Raw genomic sequence first — 17,258 nt, forward strand, 5'->3', positions numbered from 1 at the left:
AGGCGGTGGATGGGAGATCACCCGAGGTGATGAGGTTATGGACGGTCTGGGAGATGATGGTTTGGTGGTGGGGGGTGGGGTCATGGTCAAGGGGGCAGTAGGAGGAGGTTTCAGGGTGAGGACCAGTTCAGAGGACCTTGACGAAACCATGTTGACTATCTGAAATCAAATTGTTGCTTGCTAAATGATTATAAACCTCATCTCTTATAATCCTTTTCTACAACAGAAGTAAGGCTCACTGGTCTATAATTACATGGGTCAACTCTACTGACCTTCTTGAACAAGGGCACAACATTTGCAATCCTCCAGTCCTCTGGTACTAAACCTGTAGACAATGATGACTCAAATATCAAAGCCAAAGGCTCTGCTATCTCCCTAGCTTCCCAGAGAATCCTCTGATAAATCCCATCTGGCTCAGGGGACTTGTCTACTTTCACTCCTATAATTGATAATAGCTGCTCGTAACTAACCTCTATCCTTTCTAGTCTAATATCTCGTACCTCATTCTTCTCCTCTACAATATTCTCCTTTTCCTGAGTGAAAACTGATGAGAAATATTCGGTTAGCACGTCTCCGATCTCCACAGGGTCCACATTCAACTTCCCACTTCTGTCTTTAGCCCTATTCCTACCCCGGTCATCCTTTTATTCCTCACGTACCTATGGAAAGCTTTAGGGTTCTCCTTTATTCTATTTGCTAAAGACTGCTCGTGTCCTCTCTTTGCTCTTCTTAAGTCTCTCTTTAAATCCTTCCTAGCTGATCTGTAAAACTGCATCGCCTCAGCTGAACCATTTTACCTCATCAACACAAGCCTCCTTCTGCTTCACAAGAGATGCAATTTCTGTAGTAAACCGTGGTTCCCTTACCTTATCATTTCCTCTCTCCTTGACAGAGACATACTTATCAAGGACACGCAATTTCTGTTCCTTAAACGAGCTGCACATTTCCATTGTCTGCATCCCCCGCATTTTGCTACCCCATTCTATGCATCCTAATTCTTGCCTAATCGCATTATAATTGCCCTTGCCCCATCGATAACTCTTGTTCTGTGGCATGTACCTATCCCTTTCCATCGCTAAATGTAACTGAATTATGGTCACTCTCTCCAAAATGCTCTCCTACAACTAAATCAAGCACAAGGCCTGGTTCATTACCAAGCACCTGATCCAGTGTGGCCTCCCCTCTTGTCAGCCCTTGTCAGAAATCCTCCTGTACACATGGGACAAAAACTGATCCATCCAACTTACTAGAGTTATAGCATTTCCAGTCAATGTTGGTGAAGTTAAAGTCCCCCATAATGACCACCCTGTTGCTTTCACTCCTATCCAGAATAATGTTGCTAATCCTCTCTTCCATCTCCCTAGAACTCTGCAGAGGCCTATAAAAATCTCCCAAAGCAGTGTGACCTCTCCTTTCCTGTTTCTAACCTCAGCCCATACCTCCTCAGTAGACAAGTCCTTGTCAAAAGTTCTTTTAGCCATCGTTATGCTGTCCTTGACTAAAGAGACCACACCTCTCCCTGTTTTACTGCCTTGCCTGTTTTTAATGAAAGATCAAAACCCTGGAACCTGCAACATCCATTCCTCACCCTACTCTATCCATGTCTCCGAAATGGCCACAATATCGAAGTCCCAGGTACCTATCCATGCTGCAAGCTCACCTACCTTATTTCGGATACTTCTGGCGTTGAAGTAGACACACTTCAAACCAGCTTGCTGTCTGCCAGCACATTCCTGTGACCCTGAATTCCTGTCCCTGTCCTCCCTACTCATCCTCCTGCGCACTGCAACTACACCTCAGGTTCCCATCCCCCTGCTGAGCTAGTTTAAACCCACCCGAATAGCACCAGCAAATTTCCAACCCAGGATATTAGTACCCCTTTGGTTCCTGTTTGTACAGGTCCCACCTTCCTCAGAATGAGCCACAATTATCCAAGGACCTGAAACCCTCCCTCCTTCTGTATATTTAAGCCTGAGACAGATTCTTGAACAGTCGGGAAATCAAGAAAAGAGCAGAAATGTTGAATCAGTAATCTAAAGGATGGCAGTGGAGGCCCACGGGGCTGAATGACCTCCTCCTGTTCCTATTTCTAATGGTCTTGTGGTCCACTGACCCCTCAGGCCCTTTGTTTTATTTTGCTCTATTTGCTGCCTGAATTGCTGTGCTCTTCCAGCACCACTAACCCAGAATCTGGTTTCCAGCCTCTGCAACCATTGTTTTTACACCATTACTATTAAGTAGCCAAGGCAGTAAAATAGCCACGAAAATCAAAATAAACAGTTACTCAGAGCTCATTGTTCATACTTAGTTTGTGATCAAGGATTCTGACCATTACATTTCTTCAATTTATTAGTCAGCAATGCAATTATTCACACCTAAATTCCTAATAAGGCCGATTTTGCTAGTGTATTACAAAACTCAAAATTAATATTGTGAATCTTTGTTCGATCCTCATTGGTGGCTGTTTTTGTGATCATTGTTATGATTCATGTATTCAGCAGAGAGGAATTGAGTAATTTTGAGTTTTATGTGTAATAAATGCTTCCTAAGGGACCCTTTTGCTGAGTTTTGGAACTTGGATTTTGATAATGGAAAGGCCACACCTAATATACAGATTTAGCTTTTAAACAAGCAAAGTTTATTAAAAGCAAAACCAAGAGTACCTGATTGTCGTTTGTGGGGCCGACCTGTGCTCAAATTGGCAGCTGCATTGCCCCTTACTTGAAGAGCAAATTGGGACTAGTTTTCAGTCCATATGGGGTTAGAGTTTCTTTTCCTTTTTTTTAAATGTTCATGGAATGTGGGTGGCTCAGCTAGCTCTTATTACCCATAGGGCAGTTAAGAGTCAATTAGATGCTGAGAGTTTGGAGTCAGATGTAGACCAGACAAGGTAAGGATAGCATATTTCCTTCCCTAAAGGGCATTAGTGACTCAGAGAAGTTATAACCACAATTAACAATCGTTACATGGTCACCATCAGGGTACCTTTTTATTCCAGATGAATGTACTGCAGATGCTGGAGATTAGAGTTGAGTGTGCGATGCTGGAAAAGCACAGCAGATCAGGCAGCATCCGAGGAGCAGGAGAATCGATGTTTTGGGCAGAAGCCCTTTATCAGGAATGAGGCTGGGAGCCTCGGAGATGGAGAGATAAATGGGAAAGGGGGTGGGGCTGGGGAGGTAGTGTCTGCCTTCCGTCACCCCCTCCCATTTAACTTTTTATTCCAGTTTATTCAAGTTTCACCTTCTCCAAAACAGTAGTCTGGGGTTTTGGATTAATAGTCCAGTGACATTACACTATGCTATGCCACGACTGGGGTTAGTGGGATTAGTTTAGGAATGATACAGGGTTATGGGGAGGGTGGAGCTGTGGAATTTGTTTGGGATTGAGTTGAATGGCCTCCTACGTTTGTGTATGACCTGGTGATTTTCCTAGGAGAAAGTGAGGACTGCAGATGCTGGAGATCAGAGCTTAAAAATGTGTTGCTGGAAAAGCGCAGCAGGTCAGGCAGCATCAAAGGAGGAGAATCAATGTTTTGGGGGGGGAGGGGAAATGAGGAAGCTGGAGAAATCTGCATTCATCGCTTGTGGTTGGAGGGTTCCTAGGCGGAAGATGAGTCGCTCTTCCTCCAGGTGTCGTGTTGCCATGGTCTGGCGATGGAGGAGACCAAGGACCTGCAGGTCCTTGGCGGAGTGGGAGGGGGAATTAAAGTGTTCAGCCATGGGGCGGTTGGATTGGTTGGTGCGGGTGTCCCAGAGGTGTTCTGAAACGTTCCAGGTAAATTTGAGGTCGGGGTGGAAGGTAGCGCCGATACAGTCATCAATGTAGCAGAGGAAAAGGTGCGGGTGCCCATGGCTACTCCTTTGGTTTGGAGGAAATGGGAGGATTGGAAGGAGAAGTTGTTACACTCACTTCCACTGACACTCTCCTTCGACTGACTGAACTGGTCCTCACTCTTAACAACTTCTCCGTCCAACCCCCCCACTTCCTCCAAACCAAAGGAGTAGCCATGGGCACCCGCATGGGCCCTAGCTATGCCTGCCTCTTCGTTGGATATGTGGAACAGTCCCATCTTCCGCAGCTACACTGGCACCACCCCACACCTTTTCCTCTGCTACACAAGGAGGTTGAACAGTTCGAAGAGCGACTCATTTTCCGCCTAGGAACCCTCCAACCACAGGGGATGAATGCGGATTTCTCCAGTTTCCTCATTTCCCCTCCCCCCACCTTGTCTCAGACCCAACCCTCAGACTCAGCACCGCCTTCTTGACCTGCAATCTTCTTCCCGACCTCTCCGCCCCCACCCCCAGTCCGGCCTATCACCCTCATCTTAACCTCCTTCCACCTATTGCATTCCCAATGCCCCTCCCCCAAGTCCCTCCTCCCTACCTTTTATCTTAGACTGCTTGGCACACCCTCCTCATTCCTGAAGAAGGGCTTATGCCCGAAACATCGATTCTCCTTCTCCTTTGATGCTGCCTGACCTGCTGCGCTTTTCCAGCAACACATTTTTAAGCTGGTGATTTTCCTCTCTATTCCAGATTGCTTCCATTTTGAAACTGTTTTTAGACTTTCCACTTTAACTTTGTCTAACCACAAACTTTGTTCTGCAACTGTAGGCACGTGATAGCGATGCGCAGGAGAAACTGGAGCAGCAGGTGGAGGAACTCCATGCACAGCTCGAGAAGAAGGAGGAGGTTGTGCAGCACGTCAAGGCCCAGGTTGTCCACTTATTAGTTAGCTGTGGATGTGTATTGTCATAGAAATATGTTCTTTTTCTCTCTCTTCCATTTATGTAGCAGGTGTACTATCTAATGTTCTGATGTGATTCACTGTCCCGTAAGGGAGTAGGTTGTGAGGGCATAACCATCGCAACTTGCATTTATATAGTGCCATCGATATAGTAAGTGAGCTTCATAGCAATGATTCCAAAGCAAAATTTGGATACTAAGCTACATAATGTTAAGAACCTAATTAGAGCTTGGCTGAGTAAGTATTTTAGAAGGAGGAGAGAGAAGTTATGTTTTGGTAGAGAATTCTGGACCATGAGGCTTTGGCAGTTGAAGGCAGGCCACTAGCAGCATTTAAAGTCTAAAATGAAAGAATATAGATATGTTAAAAGATTGTGTAACTGTAGGAGGGTGGAGAAATAGGGAGGCCTGAATCTGTGGATAGATTTAAGATCGTAAACAAGAATATTAAAGTAACGTAGCCAATGTTGGTTAGTGAGCTCAGGGGCTTTGAGTGAATAGGACATGAGTGCGATTTATTTTTCTGCTCGATATGCTTCACTATGCTCCTTTTGTGTTTCTACCCCAAACCCGCCAAAACAGCTGGATAAAGCAAAGACTCATTACGACAGCAAAAAGGTGCTGAATCTTGAACTGACACAGAAGTTGGAGGCCAGCAAGAAGGACGTCACTGCCCTAGAAGAACAGCTGACCACAGTGAAGCAGGAATGCGTGGACCTCCGCACGGAGTCTGAGCAGCTGCGCCAGGACCTCCAGCAGTCGGCAAAGGAGTTGAAGGAAGCTAACCAGAAGAACAAGACCCTCTCTGCACAGGTGAGCAATTTAACAGTCCGGAGAGATTCAGGCTTTGTGCTGCGATCACGAAAATATTGACATTGGATATCAAATTTAATCAAAGAAGCTAATGAAATGTCAGCCTTGACCATCCTGGAGGGCTGGAGTATAAAGGGAAGGAACATTGCTACAACTGTACAATCCCTTCATCAGACCATGTCAGGCATACTGATGACTGTTGTAGTCTGTGTTCATTAGAAAATTATACATTGACTTTTTTAAGAGAGCAGTGCAGATTCTGTAGACTCTTCTCATGGAAGAACCTGAAATGTTGATTCTGCTTTCTACCAGATCTGATGAGTTTTACCAGCAGTTTGTGTTTTGTTTCCAGTATCTGCAGTTTCTTGATTCTTCTAGTCTGTTACCAGGACTCCAAAGGCTAAATTGTCAGGAGAGATTATGATTGTTAGGCTTGTATTTCCTGGATAGATTAGATTAGATTACTTAGTGTGGAAATACGCCCTTTGACCCAGCAAGTCCACACCAACCCTCCGATGAGCAACCCACCCAGACCCATTCCCCTACATTTACCCCTTCACCTAACACTGCGGGCTATTTAGCATGGCCAATTCACCTGACCTGCACATCTTTGGACTGTGGGAGGAAACAGGGACACCCGGAGGAAACCACGCAGACACAGGAGAATGTGCAAACTCCACACACAGTTGCCTGAGGCGGGAATTGAATCCGGGTCTCTGGGGCTGTGAGGCAGCAGTGCTAACCACTGTGCCACCATGCCGCCCATGGTTGACAATTTTTATGCTATCAAAATGAACTGTTCGAGGCCCAATTAAAACCTCACCTTTTGGTTGGCACTTTGTGGAAAAAGTGGTCAGACTGGGCCATTCAGAAGAGAAGTTAGGAAATACTACTTCTCTGAAAAGAGGTAATGGTGGGGGGGTGTGGAATGTTTCCCACAGTAAGCCCTGGGTGCTACTTCAGTTGATTTCAAATTTGAGGTTTTTTCCCCCAGCCACCATGAGTATAAAGGGTTTTGGAGCCAAACCAGATGAATAAACGCAGAGAAAAGCAAAGTATTGCAGATGCTAGAAATCCAAAATAAAGAGGGATATGGGCTGGATGCTGACAAGTGAGGCTAGATCTGGTCGACATGGATGAGTTGGACCGAAGGGTCTGTTTCTATGCTGTACGTCTCTATGACTCTTTGACTAAATGCTGGAGAAACTCAACAGGTATGGCAGCATTTGTGGACAGAGAAATAGCGTTAATGTTTCAAGTCCAAATCGGAATTGAAATGTTCACTCTCTTTCTCTCTCCAGAGAAGCTGCCAGATTTGCTGGGTTTCTGCAGCGCCTCCTACTCTTGATCTCTTGATTAATGTTAGGTACGGGGTATCTAGAGAATTGGAGCCAAATAGGTTTAAGATGCATCTCAGTTATGATTTAACAGAACATCAGAGAAAGGTAAGATGGGCTGAATGGGCTACTTCCTTTTGGAAAAAGAGAATATTTGGGCTCCAAAACAGAAGCAGATCTTTACTTTTAAAAAAGACAGGTGAGCAGTGTGAAGGCTTCGGTTGTAGTTACCTTTTATGCCTTTGTAGTTACTTTTATATAGTCCACTTCCTGCATATGACTGAAATACTTTCTTGCCCCTGCGTCTCTGCAATTTTGTTACTGTGCCTGCTTGGTAGGTGGACTTCACTGACCGGCAGTTAAGGGAACTCAAGTCAGGTCAGACCACTGAATCTGTGAAGTCACGTGTTGACACCCGCAGAGGTTCATCGCAGGCTGAAGAATCAGAAGCTGATTTCAGCAAGGACAGCATCGAGCTGAGTGACTTGGAGGAGACAACGATGACATGGGAGAATACTGGGGGCAGGTAAAGTACTTTCACATTCATCTCCTTTCACCACCTTTTGGTTTTGATTTAATGTTGCATCTGAAAGCGCTTCCAACAGTGCAGCATCCCCTCATTACTCCCTTGCAGGGCAGCTTAGAGTTATGTGCTTGAGTCTCTGGAGTTTCAATTGAACACGTGTCTTCCTGAACCTGTGTTGAGGCTATTGTTTGCTGAGAGCCATAGCTGACGATGCTTACAACGAGGAAATTACTCTGACTACCAAAACAAATATTGTTATCTCTTATTTTTTATCTTTCTTGAACTAGTTTAAGACCTTAAAGGCTAAATTTTCCTCACCATGGCCGTTCTTTTGTGAGTTAAGCTGAGGCTCATTTAATACCTGATTTCTAACCCACACCTGAAGTGTCAGGAGCCAGAACTACATGATGTGAATTGTCAAGATTCGGGTGGTGCTGGAAAAGCACAGCAGCTCCTCAGATGCTGCCTGACCTGCTGTACTTTTCCAGCACCACTCTAATCTTGACTCTGATCTCCAGCATCTGCAGTCCTCACTTTTGCCATAGTGTGAATTGTGTCCATGCGCAAATTGTAACACCAAAGCTCATATAGGTTACCATTGCCAAGCAATCTCCACAAAAACAAATTAAGTACGGTATTACATGTTTCGCTAATCTTCTGAGTTACAAGCAGTCAAAAACCTATGCAAACAGTTAGCCTTTAATAACCCATGACTCTGCTAATAATACCATTTAGATTTTGTGGCCTTTAAAGGTGTTTTATCTGTACCTTAGCAGCAGAAAAATCTTTGGAATTCTTTGCAATCCATTATAACATATGCTTTGAGAAGGGCTGGAATAAAATAAATACAGGATCTCCACTTTCAAAGTTTAGATAATGAGAATTGATGCGAGTTCTCAAGTTCTAACCTAGTTGTGAAACTGTCAGGTATGAACATAGCTTATGCATGCACTTGTTCTGGCTCTGTCACTGGCCTGTTCTTTCTTTCACAGTCTGCTGACCTGTATTTCCAGTATGTTCTCTTTGTCCTGAACAAATAACCCCATTTGTAACATTTTTTCTTTATACCCCAGGAGAGGGAAGCAGGCTTACAAGACTCCTGTCGCAGCTCAAAAGAGAGCAGGATCTCGTGCTGCACAGAAACAGCGTGGTAGCCAAGAGTCACTGGAGTCTCTGTACTTCACCCCACTGCCCAGCCATAACCAGTCCAAAATGGACATCAGCCTCAGCTCTCTCGGTGACCTGAGTCTGGACTCTGGCAAGAAAACCCGCTCTGGGCGGAGACGCACAACTCAGGTCATCAACATCCTCATGACAAAGGTATGCAAAGGAGCCCCTTCTATTGTGAGAGTGGTGGTTATGTAAGGGAATGTTTCATTCCAGATATAATCATGTACTTTTCTTTGCCATATAAAAGATAAAACCGTATATACTTAAAAGAGCAGGTTAAAGTTTAAGAATCCTGCAGCAAGTAACTCACCCCCTGAATCCCCAAGGTCTGTTCGCAAGACAGGAGTGTGGTGGAATACTCTCCACTTGTGGTGCAGTTCCAAACAACACACAAGATGTTCAGATTCCTTGATGCTACAGTAAATGTCAACCTGATATCTAGGGCAGTTGCTCTCACTTGCCTGTGGGATTCACCTTTTGTTGTCCAGCTTTGAACTAAGGTTGTAATGAGCTCAGCATCTAAGTGGCCTTGGCAGAACTCAAATTGACCATCAGCAAATCATATATTCTTAATCAACCGATTGGTACAATTAGTGTTTTGGGTTGCTGAGTCGGGTAGGAGGAGACAGACTGACAGGAACAGGAGTTCAGAACATAACCAGAGTATTGAATGATGGAACAGACTTATTGGGCTGAATGGTCTACACCTGTATGTTTTTATGAAAAGATATTTTATTTTTCAAAAAGCAAGTACATTTTTTTAATATTGTACAGAGTATTGGTAGCTGTTTACCTTGGTGACAGTTCTCCTTTATTAATCTTTCTGCTGGGTACGTTTCTCTTGCCTTCCTCACAGAAGGAGACAGTTGACCAAGAGGGAGCCAGCACTTCAAGCACTTCAGTCCTGGGCACCCGGTCATCCACTTCTCAACCTAACCTCTTGGGTCGGCCTTCCAGGGGAGGTCGGAGGAATCGGCCCACCTCCACCATCTCTCTTCCAATCATTGATCGCTCCATGTCACAGGACTCGCTGGACAGCAGCAGCAATGCAGAGGACCTGGGAGCCGCTACCCTAATGAATCTGCCAGGCTACCGGCCATCAACCAGGAGGTCTACCAGGCTGTCCACATTCGGCAGTGTTGCCTCAGGTAGATTGTCGGGGAAAAGGAAGGGACACATGTTGTTTATTATGAGACTAGAAAGGTCATTTTTCTCTTGGAGGCAGTTACACTCCTTCAATTAAATGCTTCAAGTTTGGTCAGTGATAAAGCCAGGAGACGGTATTACTGGTTAGGTCATTATGGAATCCACGAGCATTAGAGGAATCAGGCTGCCATTGTTCAGCAGTTAAAAGACTCTTCCAAGCTGAGAGAGTGGGAATGGCGCCTGCAGGGAGAATGAGTAAACTAACCACAACACTGTGATATAGTTAGCTATTCAAATAGAGAGAGGAAACAGATGTAGCAGTTGTAGGGGCTGGTTACCGTTCTCTGCAACCATGAGTGGAAGTCCTAAAGGCTCTGCAGCCTGCCCAATGCAAGCATCAAGGGCTTAATCTCAGAGCTGTAGAGAAACTTGAGTGGGAGCAGAGGGATCTGGTTGTTCTCATGCCCAAATGGAACAGATGGCATTGTAGGGACTATAAATGATGAAAGAATTTGACTACCTGGGAGCTATATTATAAAACAGAACATCTAAGCCAATAATCTCCGGTTTGCTACCTGAGCCAGAACCAATTGGCATTGGATAAATAAAATCAAGGCGTTAACTGCATGGCTCAATTGATGTAAGAGGAATAGATTTAAATTCATGAGGCACTGACCCCCGTGCTGGGGTAGAAGGGAGCTGTTCCGCCGGGACAGGCTTCACTTGAACCATCTACCTAGCAAATAGAATAACAACGGTTTTAAATTGAGTAGAGGAGGCTTACAAAGCAAAAGAATTTCACCAAAATAAATGGATTAACATACCACTGGTCTCTCATAGTGCTGATTTTATAACATTCTTGAGACATTGTCACAAAGACATCAAAGCTGGGAACTAAATATTCAGGTGTACGTGACTGTTCAAAAGGAAACACGAAGGAAATAGTGGTGGAGTGACTTTAAATGCCAGATGGAATGCGCATTAGCAAAACAGGATCTTTGACTGGAAGATGTAGAATCCATATTGTTGGAAGTAAGAAATATCAAGGATAAGACAACACTGATGGGGGTAGTCTATAGACTCCTAACATATGGTGGGACTGAGAATAAATCAGGAGATAATGAGGGCATGTAAAATAGGCAGTAATGGGGGGCTTTACTCTTCATGTAAATTTGGGAAAGTCAAATTGACTGAGGTAACCATAAAAGAGAATTCATAGTGTATTCAGGACTGTTTTTGAGAACAATATGTTCTGGATCCAATCAGGGATCAGGCTATATTGGATCTGATGATGTGTAATGTGGTAGATTTAATAAATTATCTCTGAGTAAAATATTTCTCAGGAACAGTAGCTTTAACATGTTAAAACTTAGCATTCAGCCAGGAAAACTTGGGTTGGAAACAACTGTGCTAGACTTGTATAAGTTGTGTTTACAAAGGAATTAGGGCAGAGTTGACTGGAGTGGACTGGGAAAGGAGAAAAAAAAATTGATGAACAGCCATTCATTTGAATTGAATTGCTTGAATTGATTAAATTGAATTAGGTTCATTGTCACACGTACTCATGAGTGCAGTGAAAAGTTTAAAAGTCATGACTTGCGATGCCATCTTAGATACAAAGGGATATCTAAATGCAGAATCTTGGATTTAAGAAAATCATGGCCTACAGCAAAAGTATATCCCATTGAGGAAGAAGGATTCTAGGAAGGGGATAAACTAACTGTGCTGAAAATGTGTTGCTGGAAAAGCGCAGCATTCAGGAAGAAGGGCTTATGCCCGAAACGTTGATTCTCCTGTTCCCTGGATGCTGCCTGACCTGCTGCGCTTTTCCAGCAACACATTTTCAGCTCTGATCTCCAGCATCTGCAGACCTCACTTTCTCCTCATAAACTAATTGTGCTTAACTGGGGAAATTAAGGATTGTATCAGATTGAAAGAAAACATACCAAAGATGAGTGGTAAGCCAGAGGATTGGGAAAGTGTTAAAAACAAAAGCTAATAAAAAAAAAGAAAATAAATTTTCATTGTAAACTAGCAAGTAATGTAATAAAGTAAAATATTTTCTAAACATATGAAAAGGAAAAGAAACCATTGGACCCTTGGCAATCGAGGCTGGGGCCGTATTAATAGGAAAACATAAAGGAATTGAATATGCTTTGCATCCGTTTTCGTAGTGGAAGACATTAACAGCATTCCAAAACCACTAAATATTCAAGGAGCAAAAGCAGGAGAGGAAATAAATAAAAGAAATATCACTGGAGGGAAAAAAAGTATTAGTGAAATTCATGAAGCTAAATACTAAGTCCACTGGAATTTATGGGTTGCATTCTAGGATTTTAAAAGAAGTAGCTACAGAGATAGTGGATGCACTGGCAGTAAGCTCCCAAGAATGGGAAGAAACTTCTTCCAGCGATGAGAGAGGGTTGATGGGTTAATTTGGTAGTTAGTTCAGAGCAAACATTGGCACAGTAGGCCAAATAGACATAATGAATGTGCAAATTTGCTAGTGGCTGCTGCAGGGTTGGTATCTATTTAATTGTAGGTCAGAATAGACAAAAGAAAAGGAGAGAGATACACTATTACAGCACCTTGAGACACTACAATCGCACAGATCCATGTATCCTGAATTATCAAAAGAAATCATTTTACAGGCAATACACACCTGTACTTTACATGATGTTCCCTTAATTTGATATTTGGATTTTAGCAAGTAAATAGATTGGAAGTTGGGAAGTTGATTGAACAGTTTTAGTTTTAAAACAAATATATTTTTGGTGGACTAGAATCACACAAGGATATTGTTCTGCTCATTTGTGTCTGTGCTGGCTGTCTAACAAGTATTATGACTTAGTGCTAGTCTTTCCTCCTACCCTTGAACATTGGATGATTATTTGAATAAAAGCATTGCCCTTTTGAATGCTTCAATTGACTTGGTCCCCACTTCACTTCCAGGTGGTGCATTCCAAATGTGAACCATTCGGTGTGTTTCTTTTTCTCTTCCACACTTGATGCATTTGCAAATCACTTTAAATCTGTACTGTCTTGTTCTTGATCCTTTTACTAGCTAGAATAGGTTCACCTGCTTAAATTTTGAAAATTTGAAAAAATTTTGAAAACTCGGGTCTCCCCTCAGCCACCTTCCTTCGAGGAGAATGATCTTATCCTCTCCAATCCGTTCTCATAACTGCAGTTTCTACCTCTGAAACTTTTTTATAAATCTCTTTGGATCCTCTCTAATGCATTCACATCAATCTGCTAGTGTCATGTCCAGTAACTATTCTAGCTGAGGACTAACAATTGTCTTGTATAATTCAGCATTAGTGTCTTTCACAATGTGCCCCTATGTATGAGTCAGAGTACTGTATGCTTTCCTAACTGGTGTCTCCACCTGTCCTGCTGCCTTCAATATTTTATGCGCACACATACCCAGGTTCCTCTGCTCTTGTACATTCTTAAGTACTGTATTCCCTACTTTGTATTATCTGTCCATGTTCTCCCTTTCAAAATGGATCAAAATCATGCTTCTCGGATGGAATATCTGGAACAAAAGCAGGAGAAGAGCTTTAAGGTACAGATCAGTCATGATCTAATAAAATGGTGTTAAACAGCCCAAGGGATCTCTTCCTGATGTTTTCCTCTGGACAACTGCTCATGTCAGTCCTGTTCACCATTCTCCTCTCTGACAAAAACATGTGACTGTTCAATTTCAGGGATCATTAATGCAGCTACATCAGCAAATCTTCATTCAGGATCCACTTGTGGTTTTGTTTGTGCAGATTAGATTATTTATCTCCACAATCCAGGCAAGGTCTGGTTGGGATTTTTACATTTGTTTTTTCTCCCATTCCCCTTGATCAGGTTCAAGCAGTTTGTACCCAGGAAGCTGCCAGGATGAACCTGATCAGCTGGAAGACTGGAATCGGATTGCTGAACTGCAGCGACGGAACGGGGTATGTCCCCCACATCTGAAGACCTCCTATCCCTTGGAGTCCAACGTAAGAAAGCTGATTTACTTAATTGAAATAATTTTCCTCTGTCCATCCTATCAAACCACCGTAACCTGTTGCCTGTAAGGAGGCCATTCATCCCAGTGAGCTTGTATTTCCCTGAAAGAACAGCTGCGTTTGAAACCAACATGCCCAGTTTTTGGTGCATAAACCTTCAGTTCCTTCCCATCCAACCTGTCTACCCGTCTCCTTAAATTTCAGCTGGCCACCAGCATTTCAGGTTAAATGTTCCATGTGCTGACAACAAAATGACTTGTCTCCCCTCCTTTCCTAATAATCCATCATCTCAAGTAATTGACTGGTCAGCGGGAGTAATTTTTCTTTCTTCTCCTTGATCAGATCTCCTCAACATCTTGGAAACCTTATTCAGTTGTACTTTGAGGTGACTATTCTCTTTCACTTTCAGTTCTGGAGTTAGGGTGGGTTGACTTGGCTAGTGACTATCCAGATTTGTTCAATCTTGGAAGACATGACGTCCTCGCCATGCCTGGAATTCCCCAACGAAGCCCTATCCAGCTGACAAATCCAGATCAAGTCCCCTTGCTCATTGAAGTCATCTAGAAATCAGAGACCAGGAGTTGTATCCCAACCACTTGCAAAGACTAGGGAGTGGTGTGACTACCTCAGGATTGTTGGAGTAGAAATATGAATCAGCCAGTTCCTGTTTAAATAGTGGCATGGGCTTTAAGGGACTGAATAGCCTCCTCCCGGGGAGAATATCAGCAAAAATGATTGTGGTACCCGCATCGAATGGCATTGTTCAAATATATTAAGTCCTTGATTGACCTAATTGAAGTAGAAGACCCATCGCTACCTTCTAAGCGCAATTAGGAGTGAACAATAATAACAATAAATGCTGTTCTGTTTCTTTTAATTGTGTGTGTGTGTGTGTGCCTCTTGCAGCTCACCATTTCAAGATTACTTTATAATCACTCCAACTTGTAATGCCCTGATCTAGATTAAGAAATGCAGGGGAAAGAAAGTATTAAGGAAAATAGCTGCTAGTAAGGCCAGCATTTATTGCCCAACCTTTGTTTCCTGTTGTTCTTTAAATAGAACAGAATGGCTGGTTCATCTATATAAAAAGCTAGTTAAGTGTGAACCACAGTGACGTGGGTGAAGACTGCATTGGTTACACCACATTAAGGATAACAGGTTTCCACAAGTGCTGGAGCTCTACAGAAATTTTAGTTATACTTGATGATTATAGAATTAATGTGTTGTTTTCAGATGTCTTAATTAATTGAATTTTAATTGCCCAGAGTGAACATGAGAGGCAGTGGTGTATGTGACTGGGCAGTTAATTCAGAGGCACAGCCTAATTCAAATGCAGCAGCCCTTCTACCTCCTCTCTCCCTCATGTCCAAGTTCCAAACATTCCATCCAGGTGAAGTAGCAATATAAATGTACTATTTTCAATCTAGTCTACTGTATTTGCTAATCACGTTGTGGTCGCCTTTGTAATGCTGCAACCAAACAGAGATTGGGTGATGGCTTTGCAGAACACCTCCATTCAGTCCACAGTTGAGACGCCCAGCTTCTGGTGGCCTGACTGATTCTTTGCTTTGCTGTAATGCTGACATCTCTGTCCTTGGCCTGCCATGCTATTCACTGTAAGATTGAGGAATGACACTTCATCTTTCAACCAAACACTAGCCTTTCACATGAAACATTGATTTCAAACTCTGTCCCAATTTGTTTTCTCTTTGTCTGCTTATCTCATTCTTTGTTTGCTTGTTTTCTTCTTTCCTTTCAGTCTGCTCAGCAATTCTAATTGCTTTGTTTGTTTCTTTTCTTACCTCATCACCACACTTTTTGGCCTTGGTAAGCTGAAACATTGACTCTCTTTCTCAACAAGGATCCTGCCCACCCTTCTGAGATTTTATCCCCCAGCATTTTCTGTTCCCTTTAGGGAAGGAAATCTGCCCACCTTACATGGTCAGAGCTACACGTGACTCCAGATCCACAGCAATGTGGGTGACTCTTAACTGTCTAGCAAGCCATTCAATTCAAGAACAATTGGGGATGGGGAGAAAGGCTGGCTTTTCTATGAAAGAATAAGGAAAAAGGTTATTGTTGTGTGATTTTAAACTTCTGTCATTCTACCTTAAAGTACTCACCACGTAGAACTGCAAACTCTTCAAGCTGTTTAGAGAGGTGATCCCAAAAGGCAGCTCTAAAATGCTTATTGACATAACTCTACTGCAAAAGCTTGTAAAAAGGATTTAATCATTTTTATCTTATTTTAAATTTCATTGTCTGCTCCCCCTACAAGACTGCTACCAATGAATCGATGATCACTGAGGATGAGCTGAGACTTGGAGACCCACAGGAGACTCTCCGAAGGGCCACCCTGCTGCCTCAGCAGATAAAGGAGATGAGCACCAGCCGTCTGAAGAGGCTTTCCACTGACTCTCAGGGGTCCAACTGGAAAGGTGTCACCACTCGCCAGCGCAAACGGCTGTCAGAGGAGTCACACCAGGGATCAGGTACCCCAGAGGTAAGTGGGGATTGAAGAGACCAAGAGCATTAGCCCATGCACTTCCCTGAGCAAAGGCTCTTGTGGAGCATAAACGCTATCATAGATTTGTTGGACTGAATGGGCTGTTTTTCTGCTGTTCATGTTTGGAAAGGAAGCAGGTTACACTTATCGAGGCTTTTTTCATGTGTGCAGCTTGTTGTAGGAAACTTGGCAATTGATGTGCTCAGAGAGAGAGAGAGCGACCCCTCTGATTTGTTAGCCCTTTGTTGCTAGGACAGACACTTGTTTTTTTTTACTTTTGAGGGGCTCTGGAGACGGGGTTGCATTAAACTTGGGGTCACATAAAAGATCATATAAAACACAATGGGAAATTCAGGAGAGCCATCTTTAGTGGTGAAGATATGAATTAGGAGGCCATTTGACCCCTCGAGCCGGATACATCATTCAAGAAGATCAGAACTCATTTGATTGCAACTGTAATTTCATGTTCCTTCCTGCTCCAAATCACCTTTAAACCCCTTTATCAAGAGGCAGTTGTGCCTTAAAATATTCTTGAGACACTTTTGGGGGGAGATAAAAGTCTCCTTATCGAGTCATAGAGTCATATAGCACAGAAACAAACTCTTCAGTCTAACCAGTCCATGCTGAACATAATCCCAAATTAAGCTAGCCCCACCTGCCTGCTCCTGGCCCATATCTCTCCAATCCTTTCTTATTCATGCCTTTTAAACGTTGTAATTGTACCTGCATCCACCGCTTTCTCAGGAAGTTCTTCCACACGCAAACCACTCTTTATAAAGGGGTGACCACTTACTTTTAAACAGCAAACCCTAGTTCTATGTTCTCCTACAACAGGAAGTAATTAAAGTGCAAAGCATTTAACGGGAAGTGAAATAAATGTATGATAGAGAAGGAGATAGAAAACTATGCTGATACGTGAAACGGATAGGGGTGGGATGGGAGAAAATTTATATGGCACATAAGCGTAACATATTTGGGCTGAATGGCCTGTTCCCATACTGCAAA

General features: G+C 43.2%; 1 protein-coding gene across 5 annotated transcripts in view; it reads left to right on the top strand.

The window, feature by feature from the left end:
* The window catches only part of numa1 (nuclear mitotic apparatus protein 1), a 119,837-nt gene that overhangs the window by 94,274 nt on the left and 8,305 nt on the right, over positions 1 to 17,258 (top strand). For 4 of the 5 annotated variants that reach the window (XM_043692529.1, XM_043692530.1, XM_043692533.1 and 1 more), the window contains 7 exons: positions 4,620 to 4,721; positions 5,334 to 5,564; positions 7,240 to 7,427; positions 8,501 to 8,747; positions 9,454 to 9,745; positions 13,602 to 13,738; positions 16,026 to 16,250. In XM_043692529.1, the coding sequence (XP_043548464.1) occupies positions 4,620 to 4,721; positions 5,334 to 5,564; positions 7,240 to 7,427; positions 8,501 to 8,747; positions 9,454 to 9,745; positions 13,602 to 13,738; positions 16,026 to 16,250 (1,422 nt within the window). The remainder of the gene's footprint in view (positions 1 to 4,619; positions 4,722 to 5,333; positions 5,565 to 7,239; positions 7,428 to 8,500; positions 8,748 to 9,453; positions 9,746 to 13,601; positions 13,739 to 16,025; positions 16,251 to 17,258) is intronic. The other variant, XM_043692531.1, reaches the window with a different exon arrangement.

Source organism: Chiloscyllium plagiosum, chromosome 6 (assembly GCF_004010195.1).
Source record: "Chiloscyllium plagiosum isolate BGI_BamShark_2017 chromosome 6, ASM401019v2, whole genome shotgun sequence".
NCBI classification, from domain to species: domain Eukaryota; kingdom Metazoa; phylum Chordata; class Chondrichthyes; order Orectolobiformes; family Hemiscylliidae; genus Chiloscyllium; species Chiloscyllium plagiosum.